General features: G+C 45.5%; 1 protein-coding gene across 5 annotated transcripts in view; it reads right to left on the bottom strand.

Moving 5' to 3' along the window:
- The window catches only part of LOC120896588 (Krueppel-like factor luna), a 302,013-nt gene that overhangs the window by 25,561 nt on the left and 254,298 nt on the right, over nucleotides 1-22,154 (bottom strand). For all 5 annotated transcript variants that reach the window (XM_040300808.1, XM_040300805.1, XM_040300804.1 and 2 more), the window contains exons 3-4: nucleotides 1,635-2,601; nucleotides 1,414-1,557 (exon numbers count right to left, since the gene is read on the bottom strand). In XM_040300808.1, coding sequence (XP_040156742.1) covers nucleotides 1,414-1,557; nucleotides 1,635-2,601 — 1,111 coding nt within the window. The remainder of the gene's footprint in view (nucleotides 1-1,413; nucleotides 1,558-1,634; nucleotides 2,602-22,154) is intronic.

Here is a 22,154-nt window from a genome sequence, read left to right as displayed (position 1 = left end):
ACTTAAGAATGGTTTTCCTCCGTTCGTTCGTTCCCATGGCATGAGACGTGATGAACTGTTGAAATTTGGCGTAATGTTTGCATGTGTCTGTTGTCTGGGTGCTTGCACACTACCGTGGACAAGCTAAGCCCGGTTCTACTTTGTACCACTATTCATATGGTTTGATTCAATCGCAACCGCTTGTTTCGGCCAAATTCTTTTAGGGTCTTCTCAAATTGCTTGCAGAAATAAGATAAACCACAAATGCTGTCGTCACAAAGAATAATCGTACGAATCTCGTACTTTGTGGCTTTTTCACAAGCACATGATACACGAAGGTAAACAAGTGTAAGTTCTTTCTGGGTTGTTAACATAATCTGCATGTCTGCATGTTGTACCTTTAAGGGTTGTTAAGGACTAGTAAAGTATTCAATCCCATGTTTTCAGAATCAGAAGGAAAGGGAAAATGTGAAATTCGTCACATTTTTTAAATTTTTAATACGAATAATTTACTCTTACTTTTTATCAACTTTAATAAGGCATACCATCAATTCAAAACTACAGTGCAACTCCTCATAACGAATTTATTTCATAACGAGCAAATGTAAATGTATAAAAAATATCTCTTTTAACGAGTAAAATCTCGCATAACGCCCTGGCAATGTCAATTGCGTCCGTGGTACATTTTTACGCAGCCGACGCAAACCCAAGTTTACAATTGTTAACATTGAGTATTTCTTTAATTTTGATTATCGTTCTGGCAAATTAGATACAATATTAAGAATCATTTAATTGTGTAATTGTGTGGTACATGGACGAGTGTTTTTTGCATGTCGACACTAAGATTTGATAACGAACTACAAATACCTTCCCAATACAATTACTATTATGACGACGATTTTCAGTTTTTGCGATGCATATATACATTTATACCAGTAAGTTTTCGACCCTGGAACCAATTATTTCACTTTTCATGCAAAATATGTGAAAAAGTGTTCCCTTCAGTCCCTGGAACGGATTGAATTCGTTATGCGGGACTCCACCTTATTTAAAAACTATAGGAAAGTGTAACAGATCCTTCGAAAAGTCGCAATTCTTTATTAATTAATGCGAAAAATAATCCCTTCAAGTAATTACATTGAACATAAAGCTCTTTAATTAGGTAAGGTTTATTAAAATAAGATTCGTTAAATAAACAAATCCATACGGATCTCTCATACGATGACACAATGAATTGGCTCGAAGCCTGAGATATTACTCCAATACAAGATCCCCGTGAGATATTCGTTTGCAGCAATTAGACAGCTTGGATTGACTCTATACCCACTGTCAGTACATCAGTAAAATTACAATCAATTTCATCTGCTTCACTAAGCACTCAGCTTCCTTTTTTGAGACAACCTTACACCACACATTTACCCCGCTACGACCTACCTGTATGCGTTCGCTGGTGCGCCTTCAGATGGGAGCTTTTCGTGTAGACCTTTTTGCAGCCGAGAAATTGACACTTGTGTATCCTTCGTTTCGCGTCCGGACTGTGGTCCTGCTGTCGGTGGTGATGTTTCGAGCTCGGTTGTGCTGTTGTGCAAGGGAGGGAGAGAACGAAAGAACGATCGTAAGCTTCGTAGAGGTAATGGACAGTGGCATCCACATACCTGACGCGTTCGGTGAGGCAGATGAGTTACGCTGCGCAATGGCCGCATGCAGCCCGGGGCTGACCTGTATCACGCGCGTCACGCCCGTCACCACATTCTTGCCATTCGCACCGGCCACCCCCGCCGTCAATCGGACCACGTGCGGGCCGGCCGATACGCGCAGTATCTGCCCGCCCTGACGATCGAGCAGCGCAATTTCGCCCGCCGGTTCCTTCTTGATCGAGGTGAGCCCGTTCGAGCCGGCTAAACTGCTGCCATTGGTGGTGGTGGTGGTGGGGTTGGCCGTCGGCGTGCTGGAGGTGTTCGAGTTGTCCTTGCTGAGGTGTGACTCCGGTGAGGAGGGTGGCGTCAGCGTCGGCAGCAGATCGTTGCTGCTCGTCGTTCGCGCGACAAGCCGCAGCTCGATCGCCTGCCGATGGTGACCGTGATGAAGACTGGTGTGGTGATTGCTGCTGCTGCCGCTGCCACTACTGCTGTGATGATGATGGTGATGGTGGTTACTGCTACTATTATTACTACTACTGCTGCTGTTACTACTGCTGCTGCTACTCCGGTTCGCTAGTTCCGTGGTGGGATTGATGCGGTTGCTGTACTTGTCACTACGCTCGTCCTGGCTGTCCGACTCGGGATCATCGTCCGGGTCGTCGATCGGTTCCTTCTTCACCATGACGGCGCAGCTGAGTAGGCTGGCGCCACCAACCTGCCAGCCGTTCGTCGCTCCGTTCGAGCCGGGCGGTCCGTCGGAGGAGAAGGAGGAGGACGAGGAGGATGACGATTCGGACCGCGAATCGGACGCCCGGTCGTTCAGGTTGAGCTCGTCGAAGCAGTACGGTTCGACCTCCACCTTCCACGAGCCGGATAGGGGCCCGGGTGCGGCGAACAGGTCCCAGGGTGTGTCGGTCGGCAGCTTCTTGTATTTCTGCAGCTTCGGCTCATCCTTCAGGTATCGCTCCATTTCGTAGCATGTCTAAAGGAAGGGCAGAGATAATAAATAAATGGGAAAATTGCATATTAAAATGTGAAAATTACGTGGCGAAAAGTTTGAACAAAAAAAACTGTCAAACTCATGCTCTATGGACACACGTTACACAGGCACTCTTACCTCCGTTGCTAGGGTTGCCATCGTTAGAGGAGGATTCAAAACTCATTCCCACGGGCACGAGGCCGCCTTTGATGGAACACGGGCAACGACATGCAGCAACATGGCAGCAGTAAATGAAAATACTTTCGCAAACAAAACTTTACTCATCATGCATCGCACCGAAGCACAGTGGGGAAAAGCTCTCCACGTGAGCGATGTTTGACGAGCAGCAGCAGCAGTTTCAGCATTCCAAATGCAACAAGAATGCAACACAGGAAGAGTCGGGCAGGGGGTGTTGGAGAGCTATCATTTTCCCATATCATTGCAATGTGTTTGAAAATTGAAACCACTCGCTTCTGCTTCTTTTCCTTCCATTGTGATTTGTGAGCAACTTTTCGGAAGCGGTGCGTTGTGCAAAATAAAAATAAACATTATCGTTGCCAGCGTGGCGTGATGCTTTTCTCATTTCCTCTCTCTCTCTCTCACAGATACACATCTTTTTGAGGGAAATTCCAAAACTCCTCGCTGGGAAACTTCCAGCATCGCGCCATGATGTTTCATCATCCCCACATCCAGCTCCGAATGGAATTCACGGGAAATCGTCTAGTTTTTACTCTGGCTCGAATAGAATGATAAACTTTTCCGATTTTCATCACATCTTTCAAGCAGCTCAAGTGTTTCCTGTTTTGAGCGGGAAATTTCTTCGCCTCGAAATACGAGCAGCTTACCGGAGCAGGGAGCAAGGGGAATGGAGTGTAATAAATAGAGCCTTCTCGCTGCTATCAATGAAGTACAACACAAATTGGGAAAAAAGAGGGAACGAGAAAACAAAAAGAGAATCCACGACAGACAAATCAAATGGGAAAAACAAGCGAAACCGGAGAAGATATCGCGCGTGTCAACTGTAATGGATATATTTATTCATCTTCCGTTCATGGGGTGAGAAATTACAGTGAGGTGAGTTTCTGTGTTTCCTCGCTCCGTGTTTCTGTGTGGATAAAAAGTCACTAAAGCTTAAAATGTTTTCCACCACCGTAACGCGATGGACAGTTGCGGAAAGATTGCAAGAGTCGCATAACGCAACAGGCATTATACGGAGGTATTGTGTTTTTTTTTTGCGGGCGAGAATTTGCTTACAATGAAGCAACGAACAGCGATTAAGAAACTTTCAAATAAAAATAGCATGAAAAAAATAATAATAATAATGCTCACAATTTGGATACCGGCAGCGAGGTTGTAACGCAATGCGGCTCGGAATGAAACCGTCCCACAGCACACACACACACAAAAGGGATGGATCAGAGAAAAGTGCTGCAAGCGAAACAACATCATTCCACGGGCCGCAGAGCACAGATCAAGCCTGTACCATCGGCCAGCTGTATGGATGAATTTAACAAGCGGGAAGGAAAGGTGGAAAATCAACCAAACAAGCCCGACTAACAGGCACGCAACAGCCGCACGGCGCAGGAGAAAGGAGCAAGGTAAGGCACGCACCGTACAGTACAGCAGTAGCAGCAGCAGAGGGAAATCTGTAAACTTCTTAATTACGAAATACTTTTTACTAAAGCATGCCCAAGCGTCCTTACGCTTTTTTAAGCGGGCTGGGAGAGGGGTGAGCGTGGAGGTAACCTGTCGTCTGGGTGGGGGAATTTTCGCGCAAACATTTCCATGTCGAGTTTGGCGTTCGTGGCACGGGCTGAGAAAAAGGAAAAACGCGCACGCATATTCACGCGAAATGCGGGCGGCCTTGAGGGAGCTCTCTGCTTCTTCATTTTCTTTTTCTTCTTCTACTTCTTCTTCTTCTTCTTCTTTCTCTCTCTCTCTCTTTCTCTCTCTCTCTCTCTCTCCTTTTCACTCTCTCGCTTTTTTTTGGTCCAACTCAGTCGACCACCGTCGGAAGTCGAACAATAAAACTTTGACTCACGCAAAAATTCATCCATTGGATCCTGGTCACGTCACCAGAAAAGGAGATTGCATGGTGGAGAAGCCTCACGCTCGCTCACTCATTCTTTCTGCCATCATCTGACTCCATTTTCGCGCCGCACCCGCTTGCACCCAAAAGTGTGCACAGGGAATTATGTATATTTAAATTTATTTAATGGGAAAATTTACGTTTAATAAAATCTACCCTTGCTTACAGCCCACCTCATCCCTCCCTTCACCTTTTCGAAAAGGCGTGCCAGAATGTTCCACTGGTTGACAGTTGACATTTTTCGCGCGAAAGGAATCTTACCGGCGGAAGATTTGTTCCCGCTCGCACGCTGCAAATGACGAGATCGTTAAGGAGTGTGAAAATTATTCACCGCGCCAAAGGTGAGCACAAGGTGCAGACGCAACGGGCAGAAGAAAAAAGAGGAAAAAAAAATCAAACTCCACCCGGCAGCCACAGCAGTTTGGGGTAAGCTGGGCGGCTTTTACGTGCTATTTAGCATGGGGATTATTTGAGGTTGAATGCGTTTGATTTAAATTCTTTTGTTTCATTTGGGTTTTAGGCATGGGAAAGGCGAACGGGTGGGGGATGCCGGATGTTTCGGCTTTTCTATTAATTTGGAAACATTCTGTATTGTTGGGAAGCGAGGATCGAGGAGGAGGAGGCAACATACGTTTTTGAGGGCATTATACATAGAAACGTTTAGATTGGGATTTAGGGGGTTTTGAGTCTGGTTTTGGATAAAGAAGTGATTTGGATGTATAATTTTGAGATATACGGATGATTTCAAGGAAACACAATGTGTGTTTTTATATTCGTTACAAGCAAAAGCGCCTAAAAGATTGCAACTTGAATAGCACATTATGATTTTATTGACCAGTTTTTGTTGAACTATCATCCTTTTATGGACAAAATCTCCAAAAATCTTTTCTATACAAATAAAACCAACCTCTCAACCACCACATTAATGGACTCTTTTCAGCCACAAACAAACGTAAATTATCTGTTTGCCAAGCGAAGCACTTCAGTAATCAGTCGATTGTAAGCGTAAGCCAATCAAAACAGGGGAGATGATTTAACACATGACTACCAGCCAACACCGATGACAGTTATTTATTATTTATCGAAATCGCTTTTCCCGTGCTTCGTCTCCTGCTGGGTGGGATGGTAACAAGAGCAACAGCAGCAAAAAAGAAAAGGCATTCCCCAAACCATCCTACCTTACGATGACGGAAAGGCCTATTAAGAATCTTCGCCACCGTTTTTTGGATCCTCTCGTTCGACTCTCCCGGCTTACGTACGCGTCCTTTTACGGCGGGCCGTTGAAATCTTACCACCTCCCATCGTGTTCGCTTTCGACGAGCAGCAAGCAGCTACAAGAGGCACCGTTGAAGTCGTTTTGGTTTCGGTTTGTCACCCTCCCTTTTTTTCCCTGAAATAAGCCAATAAATCCCCGTTGCCTCCCGTCTCCCGTGCTGTGGCCCCACGGCCGCATTATGAAAACGCGACCATCCACGGTCCGCGAAGGGTAAGGGGAAGGAATTATACCTTTCCCTACCGGCGGCAGCGGAGCTATTGGAAATGTCATCACAAGCCGGAAGCTGCGAACGAAACGATAAGCCTCGCCAGCGCCCGTACCTGGCAGCGAAAGGGAAAATTCTTAATCCCGGTCGACTACTAATCGAGCCTTTTCAGACATTCCTACGGACCGTGCCTGGGTCCGTGCCGTCCTTTCTTGCTGCACGCTTTCCCGGCACACAAACACTTAACAGATTGACTTATTTATAAACCATTTGGCGACGGGGGAGGGGGGGGGGAAGGGAACTGGCCTGATACCTTCCTTTCCGTTTGTTCGCCCTTCCCGTTACGGAAGAAATATGACGGAACCGACCGTAGTATGGCGAAGCGTGAACAGGTGGATTATTTGCCGGAGTCGCCCAGCTCTCCCGGCTAATGGGTTGTCGTGGTGTGGAAAATTACGATGATTTTGCACAATACTTGTGCGTCCGCTGTACCGAGCTGTCGTCGGTCAGCTTTTCAGACACGCACACAGAACGCACACCGCCACACGCACGCGTGAGTGAAAAGTGAGCCACGGCTTAGTAATTTAGGGTAAATGATGTCTGAAATTTGATTTATGCCCCTTTCGTCTCCCTTTCTCTCTCCCTCTCCCTCATTCTCAACAAAGGGCTTCATTTTGGGTTGGTGTGCAAGGGCCTGGAAAAGCAAGCGTGCGCATTAGGGGAAAAAGCGACCGATCGTTAGCCGATCGCTGGTGATTTATCGGAAAATCCTGACGCCAGCGTACCGTGACGCGCGTATGTCATTCATTATTTATTAGGTACCACACTAAACACCTTTCCACTTCCGCGATTAGCAGTGCTGGTGGAAATTGGAAACCCCCTCGAGAACCGTGTCCCCACTTCCCCCTTTCGGGCATTTGCAGGTGGACGAGAGGCGTAATTGATTCATTGTGATGACAGTTTGAAAAATGCTGACGATATTTATTAGTGCCAGGTTTTTGTCGCCCGCTTTCGGCGGGGTCAATTGCGTCCCCCGGGGGAGGCGGGGTGAAACTAATGGCTTTTAAGGATTTGTTTAGTGCTTTAGCAATGAGCGAGAAACGTGGTAATCCAATACAATGCAAATGATGATTCTATTTAGTATTTGTTCAAAATCCAATCAAACGCGATATGCGTAACATAGCTTTTAGCATCCCAAAATCGTGTACCTTTCCTTGCTCACTGTGCTTCCTGCCCACCAATTTACAGCATTACAATTTGTGGCGGGACTGTTAGCAGTTTTCCCCTGTACTGAATGTCCCAGCAATGGCGTTGTGCTTCATGTATAAACGGTTTAGCGCACCCGCTCCGCAGGCTAGCGTAACGCTTTCAATTCAGCTAATCGAGTGGCTGTCAGGCATTTTTATTACATTACCATCAGTGGCGCAAAGGGTGTATCCTTTTCCAGCGCAAAAAACGTGTGTGAATGTGTGTGTGTGTGTGTGCTTTCGCAAAGTGGCAAAAACAAGACTCTTTGCTCGGCACGAGGATGAAGAATTCCAAACGCCACTACCTCTTGACGTCGTGTCGATGGAACGGTGGCCCCCTGAGGCTAAGAACTTCATTTGTGTATTGAGTGTACGGGGTGAACTGTCAAATTTTGTCACAAACACAGACACAAACATACACACACACATGCACATACACACACTCACATCTTACCTCGAGCACGATGTGGAAGGACTTTCTTTGCGCTCAGACAAGACAAACAGTGTAGACGGGGGGATGAGGTGGCCACCTTCCAGCAAAAAGGGGGTAATGTGTTTTTCATCGTAAAATTTATGATTCAATTTGATGATGGATTTAAAAGCACAATTTATGCAGGGGTGGCAGGGTGGTTCTTTTTACCCAAAAATAGCTTCACCGACGGAGCGCTGATGGAGCTGCCACGATGCCACACACCACTTACGGCAATCAATTAGTTTAATTGTAAATTTTCGGTCGATTTGTGGGAAAAGTTTTTTGATAGCACAACGAGACAATGTGTAGCGTACTTTTGCAAACTCCCAGTGCCCAAAGCATAAAGGATTGCAAGTGAGCGTGTGCGTGTAAGCGTTGAGTTTTAACATGCGCGTGATTTGTGGAGTATTAAAAACGGGGTTAAGTGCACTTTTTAGTGGGGTTAATTTACCCTTTCAGCAAAGATTTAAGTTTTGAGATTTTGTTTGAGAAGTGATAAAAGGAGATAACTTTTGCTTAGAGTGTAATCTGGTTAGTTACTGATGATTAAGAAAGTTTTATTGATGGTTCGAAATTTGACCTGTTTTAACGCAAGGGACAAAGCAGCGGTTCATTTTCGGCAGGGCTACAACACGCCTGAATGTATGTAATATAAAAGATAATTTTTAATTTTGTTGTAATTGTGTTTAAAATGTACGTTTAAAAACACTAAAAAATAACTTATCAAAAGTCTACAAAATTTTACGTGAAAATGTGTCCACAGCTCATTAACTATATTAAAACTAATTCTTGGCTCGAAAAATGTATGATGCGCCTGAAAGTATACAATTTGTAAGCCAAAATTCCTGTTTTCAGCCCAACCATCTCTAAGTTGCAGTTCAAACATTACCCCGATTAATGGTCACCAGACCAAACGGAAGAGATCTGCTATTTTATGGATATTTTTACACCTTTAAGTACACCTTAGCTAAGCTTTACAAAAACTAACAACCGACCTGCCGAACCGACACCGCAGCAAAAGGTCGAACGCAACCGTCTGCTGAACACACTCGTCCCAAAAATGGGCAGTACAGCTCGGGTACATGCAGTTGGCTTAGGCGCGGATTACACGTTTCGATTAAATCCCTGCAGCGACCTGCCCGGCCGTGCCTGCTGACCCCTTTACGAGAGCGCTTGCTTTCTCGACCGAAGAGCCCATTTTCTGGTGAACTACGGCAACGTTTTGGCCGCTCGCTGCACCACCCCAGTGCGTCCCCCAGTGCGACACCACTTCAGGGATAACAAATGCGACAAAATTGCGAAGGAAGAAGTTCGCCTGTCACGCTGCGCTGGCATACATTCGGGCGCAATTCCCCTGTCAAACGCGCGTTTTGATCGCGACCCATCGGTGGAGGACGAGTGTGTGTGTGTGTACACATACTGGATGGGAATGATGAATGATTCACGCAAATCCACAGCTCACCAGGGCGCATTAGTTTCCGGGCACACACATCGGTGGCGGTGGCCAGTATCATGCTCATCATCATCCTCATTCGTTGCTGGGGGCCTTGATGACGACGACGACGATGAGTGTGTCCGACTGTTTGCTTTGCCATTTCGACTGGTTAAATGAGTGCACAGCCGTAAGCCCAGGTCGAGATTGTGGCATGACGGGCGGATAACACAGGCATGAACGGGAAAGTAATTTGCACGTTGGCTTCGGTCACACACACGCGCGAGCGCGCGCTCCCCGGCAGAGGCAATCAAAGGGTGTGTTGTCACCATTGAACGTCCCCCATATCCTTCCACGTTCGAAAACCCTCATGAGAATCCATCATGAGCTAATTCTAAGCCGATCGGGCCCTAGCTTATCCCACCACGTTCCAGGCCACCCCATGCTACTATCAAAACTTTCGAGCCGGGAATTTGGCACCGGGACAATCAGGAAACTCTGTTTATACAAACCGGAAAGTGAGCTTGGAAGCTCTCATAGAGAGGGGGAGAGAGAGAGAAGAAAAAAACAGATTCCCGCACGAGTGCTGCATTCGAAATGATTTGCCTTCTGAGGGACATGTACCGGTGACGTGCGTGGCTGCTGCGGTGACCTGGAAAGCGGGGATTAAAATGCTACTTCTTCGTCTCATTTATGCGTCAAACCCGGGTTAATATTCTAAGCAGCAGCAGCAGCAGCATCAGTATCAGCGGCAGGGCTCACGCTGATGAAATGAAGCATCAATCATTTTTATGGATACATTTTTCATCCTTTTCATCCGCTCGGCGGGGCCGTTTTCCTTGTGAGACACTTTACAGAAAGGTGGTCCCGTATTTTATGCCACGGAAGGATAAAATATTAAGAAACGAACCTTTTTTTACCTCGCTTCTCTAGAATGCAAACAACATCGGTGAATACCTTCCTTTTTTTTCAAAGAAAAATGTATTTTTTATCATCAAAAACCCCCACAAAAACATCGATTTAAAAACATAAACAACTTAAAGCAACTTGGCTTGTCAGCACCTTAAAGTGACAAATTGATGTGACAGGTAGAACCGCTTTTCGCGCGCACTTTCCTTTGATCGAGATGACATCAACATATTCATAGATTGTTAGAAAGTTTGCATTTTTAGCACACAAAAAGGGAAGAAAAAATGTATTACACTTTTAGGGCATTAAAAAAGCTATTTTTCATACCAGTCTCCCTTTATTTATTTTTTGCTCCCCACTGTCCTATTGAACAAAATTTGTGAACGCGCGGCAAATGTACGCGCGTCCGCCATGAACGGATCACTGAAGAGTTGAAGCATACACTCACACAAAAAAAAACGTAAATAAATAAGGAAGCTGGAAGCTCATTTACAGTTTTTATTATCCCTTTCGCATACTAAGTGTCCCTGCCTCCCCCCCCCCCCCCCCGTTTGCTCAGAGGGAGTTTAATGTGCAAAAAGGATAAGGAAAAGTGAGATGCGTTTTATTCTTCTCCTTTCGTTTGCTTCAAAGCCATTTCGTAAGCAAAACACTCCTCCACTCCACTGCCGCTGTCAGCTGGGAAGCAGATAGGGAGCGATAAAATTTATGCATGTCATTAAAGTGATGAACAGAAAGCGAGAAGCGCCGAGAAAAGCTTTTGCCATTTTGTTATGTGTTTGGTGCTTGCCGCTTTTGGAAGAGACCGTGGAAAATAAAAGGAACCGCCACGGGCCAACAAACTTGGTTTGTAGGCGATACCCCCGATTGCTTATTGATTTTTGATGGCTGGACGGCGTGTGTGTGTGTGTGTGTGTGTGTGTGTGTTTGTCACTGTTTGGCAGTTAGAATTTTTTCTCTTTTTTCTTCTTCTCCCACTTAGTTTATCTGAAAGCCAGCGTAATGAACGCCCCGCGGGCTATAATAAGGATGTGACATGTTTTTCTTACCACTTCCGAGTGAACCGTTTGGCAAACATTTCTTTGCAGGTCTGTGCTCTCGCTCTTACTCCCTTTTCTTGATTAATTCCTATTCAGAGGGAGTTTTTTCTCTCTCTCGGGGTATTTGGGGCGATAGAAGCAAATGATGCACGCCTCCGGTCGGTGGGAACCATTCTTCCGGCGGTTGTTGGGGACAGAATTTTGATAAACCTGTCCAGTTGACCTTCTCCTACGCCCGTTTGATAAAGAGCAAAAAAGCATCGCTTACAGGACAATGGTTGGCATCAACTGCCACATCCTGCCCTTCAAGGTACGTTAATCTAGCACCACGCCGTGGTGAAAGCCATCTTGCGGATGGAGAAGGGTTTTTAAAAGCAATCGATACATGAGTCGCCCCACACATGCAAGAGGGAGAGCAGCAGAGTGAAAAAAGGATCACAAACGGGTCGTTCAATCCCAAAATAAAGAGATTGATTTAACAGAAAAGCTTGAAGCACTCGTGTTCGATGTTCTTTGTCCGGGTTGAAAAAGAAAGGGAAGAAGAAGACGGATACCGAAACACAATTTTAGGACAATTTTAAACTTTCTCTTGCTGGCGCTGTCTCGGTCACGGTCAACCGAAACGGGTGGGGGCAGAGTATGGTGGCGGAAGCCATGACAGTGTAGCGATAAATTTTCTCCCACAGCCTAAAACACAATTCCGGCCACTTCTTTTACCATTTGCAGGCAGAGGACGAGCCTGCCACTACAAAGTCCGAGGCTGGCTCCTCCCCCCCCCACCGCCTGATTGGTTTATTTTTCACCCACTTTTCATCGAGCAGTGCTGGAAAATAGATAGAAAACAGAAAAATGGACAAGCCCTGTCCGATTTTGAAATGCGAAATGTGATCTCCCGAACTAACTGGGCCTCGGTGGAACTTTTTCGGTCAGCGGTGGGGTGGGTTGGGATGGAAAGGGGGGGTTTCGGTATAATTTATTTACTTTCACTCTACGGGTTCACTCTATTTGCCTTTCCCTGCTTCCAATTTCCACCCAGGAGTCGGAGTTTTGGTGCTTTACCCCGCTTTTGTGTCATCTTGTTTTGTGGTGTGTAGTCGGCTGTTTTTCGGGAGGGAAATGCGGAAAATACGGCCCTGCGAAAGCACAACCCAACCGACCAATGTGGCACTGTGTGGGCATGAGCATACTGTGGGTGTGTTTAGAAGACGGGGTGTGTCATGGAAAAGGTGTCTGGCAAAGATTGAGATTAATTACTTCGTTTCGTTTCCTTTGTTGGCGTCCAGAGCACGGCCGGGGAGCGATATTGATCATCCGACCGAGACCGGAGCGCGCGAGCAGGAAGTGCTGATGAGTTCGTTTTGCTGGGCAGGGTTTTGGGTAGTAATCCGGCGTCCCAGTAGCGGCAAAGTTTTGACATGCCAAGTGAAGGGTGCAGTAAATTAAGTTGCGAAGATAGTTTCGATTGATTTAAGGAGAGGAAGCAGTTTGAGCGAAAGCCCACATACTTTGGGAGGTATTTTTGGGCAGCAGAACTTAAATTTAAATTCTCCAATCTTTCCGAGCCTCGTGCGGCTTTGGTACTAGCAAACAAAGGGTTTTGGATGGTCTAGTAGAACTATTTTTAGTAATTTTAAATGTTGTTCAATCCAAACTTCTTCTCAATGTACGATTTTTGGCATCAAATTTTACGCAACTTGGCTTTCCAGGCATTCATAGTCGTATCTGTGTTTAGATGATATCTTCAAAACATCCAACTGCATCCTACAGAGCGCAAAAATGGCATTGAGGTAGTCCCGCCATCCTCACCTCAGCCTACTTCATTTCAGCTCTGCCCGTGCGGGATCGCTTCACTCCCGCGGGAAGAATGCGCAACCGCACTGCGACAAATATTTCTTCCATTGGACACCTTTCCAATACATCAAGCAAACGGGGCAGCCAATTCCACGACGGACGAGACCACCACCTCCCACAGATATCCGAGGGCGCCCCGAGTTGACACCGTTCAGGCGCCGAATTTTCCGTGGGAAAACAAATAAATTTTCACGTATCCCGGTGAGGGAGGTCTGGTTCGGTTTTTGGGCTACTGTCCCTCCTTCCCCGTCGAAGCGACTCATCATCTTTTGTACCGCTTCCCTCGGCTGCGTGAAGGCGAGCAAATCGAACGCCATTGTTTCACACGCGCCGCAATGGCGGTCCAAATGCTATCACGGATTGGCGCCATAAAGCTGCGAACCTGCAGACCGCGTGTGTGCGGTGTAACTCCCGCTGTTGTTCCTGGGGAGGTTTTTTTTTAAGTTTTTATTTTTCCTCAGCTCCACTGTGCGCTTGTTTCGTCGATTGTGCAACGAATCAAAACACATACACATGAAAGACTACCACCCACCGGTGGTCGTTGGCAAAAACTGGGTAACAACACTTGGCACACTAAATAAATAACAGACTTACATACCCGTGGCAGGTCGGGGCAGGATTCGGGCAGCATATAGGTGGCCATTGTGCTCAATCTCTCTGTTGAGTGTGTCAGTGTGTGTGCGTTTTTTACTGTGCAACACAACAACAAAAAAGCTCTGCTCTGTTTGTCGCTTCCTTTGTGCTTAAATTGTGGATTCGTCCCTCGTCCAGAGGGATAGCAAATAGAAGATGGAAACAAAAAAAAAAAAACAGTTCTGACGCTCCCCCTCATCTCCTCATCCTCATTTCAAAAAAGAGGAAAAATCAAACGGCCGGTAGTAAAAGAATGAAACACGAGCCACCGCCGTGGTTACGTGGCCAGACAATAAATTTATGAAATACTGACACATCTGTTGGGTTCATTTGGCAAGCAGGGATGTATGTGTGTGTGTGTGTGTGTGTGTGTGTGTGTGTGTGTGTGTGTGTGTGTGTGTGTGTGTGTGTGTGTGTGTGTGTGTGTGTGTGTGTGTGTGTGTGTGTGTGTGTGTGTGTGTGTGTGTGTGTGTGTGTGTGTGTGTGTGTGTGTGTGTGTGTGTGTGTGTGTGTGTGTGTGTGTGTGTGTGTGTGTGTGTGTGTGTGTGTGGTAGCTTGTGTTTTGTTTGTTGCTTTTCGTTGTTTCCAGGCAAGTCCGAAGGACGCGTGTTTGCTATTATCTAACGTATTTATTATAGAATGGGGAAGATTGAGGGCTTTAAAGTGTGTTCGATTTTGGTTGGAACATGCTTGTTTCATGGCACTAGATGTAGGTAGGATTGGTTTGATAGTGATGTTAAAGCACCACGCATAATTTTTATCTGTTGAACTATTAATTTAGAGCAAAAAATGTTGATCTTTACAATGATTACTAAAAAGATAATATTTTGAGTCGAATTAAGCTTCAAACCTGTACGACATTTGTGCCGTAAAAGAGGATAGGAATTGAATTTTGAATCATTACTATGACCATAACGAATCAGAAAACAATGCTTGTTTAACAAAAAACTATGCTTAACAAAAGGCATGTTATTCTTGTTTTCCATAAACTCTATCAAGATTTGACATAATAACCCTGTTCAAGACTATTTTTAATACCATGTTGGTAATTTGCATACATTTAGGCGTATATTGCTAGTGCTGCTTTCTCAAAAACTTAAAGATTTCATGATGAATTAAATTTCCTGTAAAATTAGCACTCAAGCACAAACATTTAAGAATCTTTTCTTTATGCTGAAAATACCCAAACCGATATTTTTGCAGTAGCGTGAAAATCGCGTAATCAGGAATACCGAAGTTGGTAGTCGCTGCGAAAATGCAGGCGTGATTAGAGGTGCAGAATATTTGACAGTTCTACTGTTCTACCATTGTTATAAACAAGGCGCAAATTTAGCAGTTCCGCGACGATCTCAGTTCGTGTATTTCCAGCCCTACGATTAAGAAAAACACTTCACCACCATTGGAGCATATTTATCGCACTACAATGCTTTAAAATATTACCTCCAGACATGCTTGCATTTCTCAAACATACCATAGCAGTAAATTCGCCTTTCCAGAGGGGGATTAAAGATTCTGACATAGGTAAAAAAACAACGAAAAATCCGCGCACAATTATGCATGTCCAAAAAGGGTCCACTCGCTCACCCCAGGCTGCCCGGAAGTATCTCATATTTTTTCACCACCAAACCGTGTCCGCTTATGGCCGAGCCGAGATAACACACACATACACAGACACATAGACTGTCTCGCACGGCCATCAGCAGTTAGCATTAAAGCCACAGAATGACATCACAGCGGAGCGCAGCGGGAGCGAATGAATCGCGTGCAAAGTAAAATTATATCTCCCGCCACAGCTGATGTCCATTTTCCGGACCGTACCTCCACCAACATGGAGAAGTGCGTGGTAAAGGTGGGGAGGGAAGGGGGCAGGAAATAAACTTTAAGCAATATTTTCCAATTTCCCCGTGCAGCCGGAAAGGTTCGCGAGGTGCGCCCGCCGTCTGACGGTTGACGTGGCTGACCGGTGATGAGCGCTACACCGAACCGAAGCATCATCAGCATGCCGGACACAGCACAGCGCAGTGTGCCTATGACACCGAACACAAGGCTGCTGCACCACCGAGTAAAGGACGCTACCGACTAGCAGCAGCAGCAGCAGCAGCAGCAGAAGCAGAATTGGATGGATGAGTTCAGGAAATGGCACAGCACCAGCAGAGATCACCATCAAGGATATCGGACGTACAGTGTGCTGTAACACACACACACACAAACCCATACATACTGTTTGCACACACACAGAAAAAAAAACTCCCCGAGCACACATACAGCCAGACACACTTATTCGAGTTCATGGGAAATGACCGCGATACGGAGCAAAACCGACGCAACTTGTAATATCCATTTCAATGTAATTTCACACTTGTCTTCATAGGGATAAAATGCGGAAAAAGCTTTTTGCAATTTGCTTCATCCCCTCGCACTCGTTCCCTCCCGTTTCCTCCGTGTTCCAGACTCACATTTTGGATGGTGAGGATGGGTTGGAGCAGAGTTGTTGGATTCTAGAGGACATCCGTTTCATTTATTTGATGCCTTTGCCGGATGGTACGGTTTGTGCGGAGCGGTCTCGGGGAAAACGTACCGAGGTTCCAGTGGAAGCTGGTTGAAAATAAAAGGGTTGAGGAAAAATTCTAAACAAAAAAAAAGGAAAATAAACGGGCAGGATTTCATGCAGTTTTTGCATTGCCGTTTCAGATTGCTTCAACGTGGCCCGTTTTGGTCGGGCCGAAAAGTTCAACCTGTGCGCTCTTTAAAGATGCGATCAGAAAAATAGCAGAGAGGCAAAACCGACCAAAGGGACAAACTGGCCAAGGAAGAGGGCAAAAATCATGTACATAAACAGTTTTATGTATCCACCGGCACCGGATGGCACACATCGTAAGGTCGTACTTGCTCCCTGTTTTACGTTTACTGTGTCTGTATGTGTTTGCTGGTTAAAGATTGGGAAACCAGACCGAAAGATACGGGACGGAAAAAAAGGATTCACTCAAACAGTGCCATCCCGTGGCAAATGGTTGGTGAATTTTTTTTTCCTCTTTTTTTTCATCTCACACTGTTCGTGTGTGTGTGTGTGTGCAGGGTAAGCTTTATTTTTACTATGTGTCCCCACACTTGCCACAATGTTTAGTGTGGTTAAAGGTTGGAAATTTCCCTCAGATAGGGGAAAGAGCCAACGCCGCTCGACCATAAAGTAGAAGAACCATGTGAATCCCGAAAGAGAGAAAGAGAGAGGTGCCAACGAAAAAACCCTCAACAACCAGATAAAATGTAAGCTAGCCCACAAAAAAAGAAACAAAAAACGATGGGTCGAACAAGATTATTTTGGTTTAATTAATTTTCCTGTTATTTTAACCTCCATTAGCACGCAAGGCAACAAGGGCAAGGACCACCCTTGAAGCGACGAATGGAACGGAGCGTTTGTGTCACAGTAGGTGACACCTGTGTCTCTGGCGAACACACAATCACACACACTCACTAAGAACACGGTTCTCTCTATCATTTTCTAAATCCTTTCTCCCCCTTGAAAACAAGCCGTAATCAATCCTGATTTCTAATTAAATGTGGAGAGTTTTCCATACGTTTGCTCGTAGCAGATTAAGATTTGTTGTGTGAGAAATCGAACCTAGCTGCCTCCTTGTGGAGTGCAGTTGCCCATTGCGTTGACCGTTTGAGCAATGGGGAAAGCAGCCCATCCCCGAGAACCTGTTGCAGTGTGGGTTGATTGTGTCCGGGGCTCTTTACCATTATTGAAAAACGGCAACATTGGCTGCCGAGCCGAGAGTTCGATTACCGAGATAAGCGGGCAGAGGGAACAAAATTCTATTAAGCTATGCAGTTACGCTTACTCGGCAGCAACACACAAGAGGCTCCCTTTGCAGGATAAACAGTAGCCAATCCATCGGAGAAGGAAGTGAGAGAGAGAGAGAGTGAGCGGAAGGAAAGGGAGAAGATCGAAAACACGGTGAACAGTGAACAGAGAATCCCGGTAGACGGTAGTCAAACATCTTCAGATTGTTATATTATCCGGTTTAATGAATTTATTTAAGTATCATTATGTAGTGCCTGGTGGCTGGTGTCCGCTCGCCCTTGGGACCGTTATGGGACCACCGATGGTATTGTGTGCTGCAACGAAGCCGGGCACGGTACTACTAATCACTGACACTGCCCGAACACAGGTGGGGATGTTGGGCGCGGGAAACATTGCCGTGTGCAGAATGAAACGGACGTCATTTTGCGAAGCGGAACAGGCTTTAGGATGCGATAAGCATTCCGGTCCGGCTATTGTGCATTGGCTTTTGTTGCTGAACACTGAATGGCTGAACGCTACCCTTAACCCATGTATCCTTTTAGACCCTGCGTCCGCCCTGTCGAGAGGCTAATAAGCGGTAATGTACGAGAACCTGGCTGGCTGGTTCGGGGGACGGGTGTTGCCTGGTTCAATTAAGGTCTGTCCGCTAACACTAGGCGTCTTTCTAGGATAACATCACGCAAGACACCCAGCGGGATGCACTTTCGGCAGTGCAAGCGAGTGCAGGGAGTAACAGACATCAGGACCTCTGTGTGCTACCTTTTGCACAGTTGCTTGAGCTTGAATTAAATCTCAATTATCCAGACACGCGTTACAAATCGCATTAGCAAGCGGCGAGTGTAACTGCATACTGGCGATGCAGCGGCGGCTGAAACGCGCTGCACAATTGCGTCTCAATCGAGGCGTGCAGTTTTCGGTACGCGCAAAATCCTGCCGACGACGACGACGAACCGGAACAGGTTGGTGTGTGTGCGTGCATCACCAATTCTATGGCGCCTCTCCGGGTGAAGGTGGTTTAATGCACGCTGCTCAATGCTTTGATGTGTTCCCGGCTGTGCGTTTTGGATTGTGTGGGGCGATTTGCTTCCTTTGTAATTTGTAGGCTAGCGATAAGAATTTGGCTTTACAACACGCACACATTTGTTGTGGCATGTGCACATCCCCGGGACACGGGAGCTAATGTAAGCAGGGATGTGGTAAGGGTGTTTTAAATGTAATATAACATGCACAAAATTACGCCATCACACACACATGGGGCCAACGGTTTGCCAAACATTATGCGCCTGTCAGGTGTTCATGTTCAATCAGTGTTTGCCGTCAGATTATTGTGCCGCGCTGTACACATTTTCGCTTTATTTCGAGCTTGTTTTTTTGCTGCCTTTTCTCCCTCGTCACCCTCGTCCAGGTCCTCCTGCTTCCGGGCGGGCTGTAGGAGTCGCCTGTCATTTACGTAAAAGCATGTCTAATTGGATTGTTTAGACACTCACACACAGCAATTCACTTTTTTTCTAGCAGTTTGAAAACGGCTCACTATGGCACTCCGTAGGCCAAATGGAGCTTTTTGTTTGCAATAAGAGTAACAATATTATTTAAAACATTTACATTTTTTTGTGTGTGCTTTTTTTGGTAACACGACCTACAATAAAAGTAGGAAAATAATGCGTAAATGTGTGAGCGATTGGAAGCGATAAATGGCAACAGCGGGGCAAAATAGACTTGTACGCTGGCTGTTTTGTTTTTCGAAGTGGAGCTCAAAAAGCTGTCACACTTCAAGTTAATCGTGCCTTAATCTTGCTGGATTAGGCTTTGATGGTTTCATCTGCCGCTGGATGGGCGTTTACCGTGCCTGGGAGCTTTTTGGGATGGGAAACCGAGCGTGAGGGGTTGAATGTGCCCTGTTTGTGGCGCTAATATGTTGCAGCAAAACGTACGCTCAGTTCCGTACCATACGCAAGGTGATAATGGAGCTGTCAGCTTTTCAGTAACGTTGTCTGTTGCATGTTGTGGACATTTCGTTACGGAAGTTGATTCAGTGGCCATTTTTGTGACCATGAACCGTATTTCAATGTTAAGCTCTGATCGGAAATGGTGAGTGTAGCTTTTCGCGAAAGGTGTGAATTGTTTCTCTTCATTGTATTTCTGTAGAGACATGCAGGATATTTGATATGACATTTCCGATAATTTAACGCTTTCCGATATATTTTTGCTAGTTTTATATTATACTTATCGATCACGTTAGCTCTAATAAATGCTTAGTTAGCGACTTTTCGATGATTTCCTCTGTATAAGGAATTGGAGCATATTTCAAATCAAATTTCTTACCGATTATGGTTAGTTTTTTGTCCATATTTATGTCCTTCCCAACTTGTCCACAAAGAAACATTCACAAATATATTACCTGCAATGAAAAGTAATAAGAAAACATTTGTTAGTAGTTTGGTCGCGTCTAAAGCAGTGTAGGAAAACGCTTGTACAAGAGCTGCTTTTTCTTTCAATATTTGAATTAAAATGAATTTTTACGAACATTAAATTTCGCTCTAAAATTCAGCCGCTCTCAGCCAAAACACAAAAAAACAATCTCCTTAAATCATGCCAATAACCACAGAATTGTGTCACCGTGTCAAAAACACCGCTCCTAAACCATTCTGACCGGTTCTGCAAAACGTGTGACGTACAAAAACCTCAACATGGGCCACAAAACACTGCCCACATCTTGTTCGGTTTAAAAACTGAAAAATGTGTGCTAAAACTCGAATCCAGCCGGTAAAAAAAACACTCTGCCAACATGAAAATTCGAGCATTTTTTGTGCTCTTCACTGGAGATGGTGTGGCATTCCCTATTTTTTTGTATACTGCAAGTGCTGCATGCAAAGAAGGATGCACCGTTCCCTCGAACGTCTCTAACTCATCGGCAGGGTGCACACGATTAATTGTGGGTCCCATAAATTACCCCACCAGCACTTTCTTTCGGGGCAGGCAACACACCCATATTGACACGCCCTCTTTAGCAAGATGCGCCCGCTCGGTGTCGGCAGAGAAGGTGGAAATTTGTTGCCTCACCCACCGACCTCGGTAACATTCATGACCTCCAGCAGCGCGGGCTTAGTTCTCTAGAGGTTTGGGAGCACTATGTGGCCCTGCTGGTGCAAGATTTAGGCTTCGCTTTGCTAAAGAACGCCAACCAGGGCCGGATGCCAGCACGATAAACGATGTGGAAAAGTTGTGAAAATAATAGCCACCCGATGGGTTTGGGTCGCCGCCGAAGGGCGTTGTGTTGTGTTTAAAGGTTTGTTCGGTTGATTTTCACAACCAGACACACACACACACATACATACATACCAGCACGGGCATAGGGCAAAGTCTCTTTATGTTTTGGGCCAGCCTCAAAAGGTTAAGCAGTGAGGCGCAATTTTGCAGGAAAATGAAAGCCTCCGGAGGAAAATGTGGGTTCGAGGAAAAATTGAAACTTGTTTTGGAAGGAGAAGGAAGAAGAAAAAAAGTATTGTCATAATAAAACCACCCAGCCCCAGTAAAGGGAAATTGAATGGTTGGTCTATGACGTACACGCTAACGGTGGCCAGGGGGCTTAAATTGACCCGCCTTCACGATATTGTTTCGCTGTATGGATGAGCGTTTAAAGCCAGCATCCTTCTTTTTTTCGGTCTGCCCTACAAAAGCACAAGTAAATCGAGTTCGACACACACAAGGCTAGAATTTTACGGCCAAAGCAAGCACCAAGCAGCAGTGCTTCATTAGGGAGTTGCTACTAGCCCGTGTTAGGGCAACTTTTTGGGGGCAGAGTTTTATGCTCGCAGCGCTTTTCTTTTCTTTGCGGTACAAAAGCGCAAGAAAAAAACAAGGCGATTTCATTATTAATATGCAAAGCAATTTGTAGCACAAAACATGGCCCCGGGACACCGAAATGGATATATAATGCCGTTCTCCCTACACCCCACATAATGCGCTGCTAGGTGGTGCACAATTACCGCTTGGGTTTTCTTATTGCCGATTTTTTTTCTCACTTTTGGGCGTTCTTTATTGTTGTGGTTTGCAAACACTCACCACATGATTATTTGTGCTATGTTGATGGTAAAAATGAAAGACTTTCCGCGTGGGTCAAGCGTGCTATATTTTAGTGTTTGGTTTTCTGTGGATGAGCAAACCATTCAATCTCACAAAAAGCCAATCGTCGCTAGCTTTTGCTGAGATATGCTTGTTGTATAGGAGGTTGGAAGAACCAATGTATGTTTTTTTTTTGAATAATTTTATGTTTTTGCTCCATTCTTTACAACTGGCAAAGCATAAATGTAATTCACAGGCAGATACACGGAGCTTTCTCTTCTACACTCTGTTGCTAAGGGTTCGATACAGTAGTCGAATGAAAGGAGCTTATTTGTGTTTCGTTCTTCCAGATTTATTTTGACACACAAATGAGAGAGAAAGAGCAAACGTTCATGAATGGAAAGATACCGAACGATCTTTTGGTACCTTTCCATTGACAAATGGTGCATGTTAGGTTTAACAAGCTGTTCAACCGTTTTTCCAAGAAACTCGTATAAATGTCCCATTGAATTCCGAGCAAACTGGAAACATAGAC

Source organism: Anopheles arabiensis, chromosome 2 (assembly GCF_016920715.1).
Source record: "Anopheles arabiensis isolate DONGOLA chromosome 2, AaraD3, whole genome shotgun sequence".
NCBI classification, from domain to species: domain Eukaryota; kingdom Metazoa; phylum Arthropoda; class Insecta; order Diptera; family Culicidae; genus Anopheles; species Anopheles arabiensis.
The sequence above is the reverse complement of the archived record's forward strand: the minus strand, read 5'-3'. Positions and strand labels throughout refer to the sequence as shown.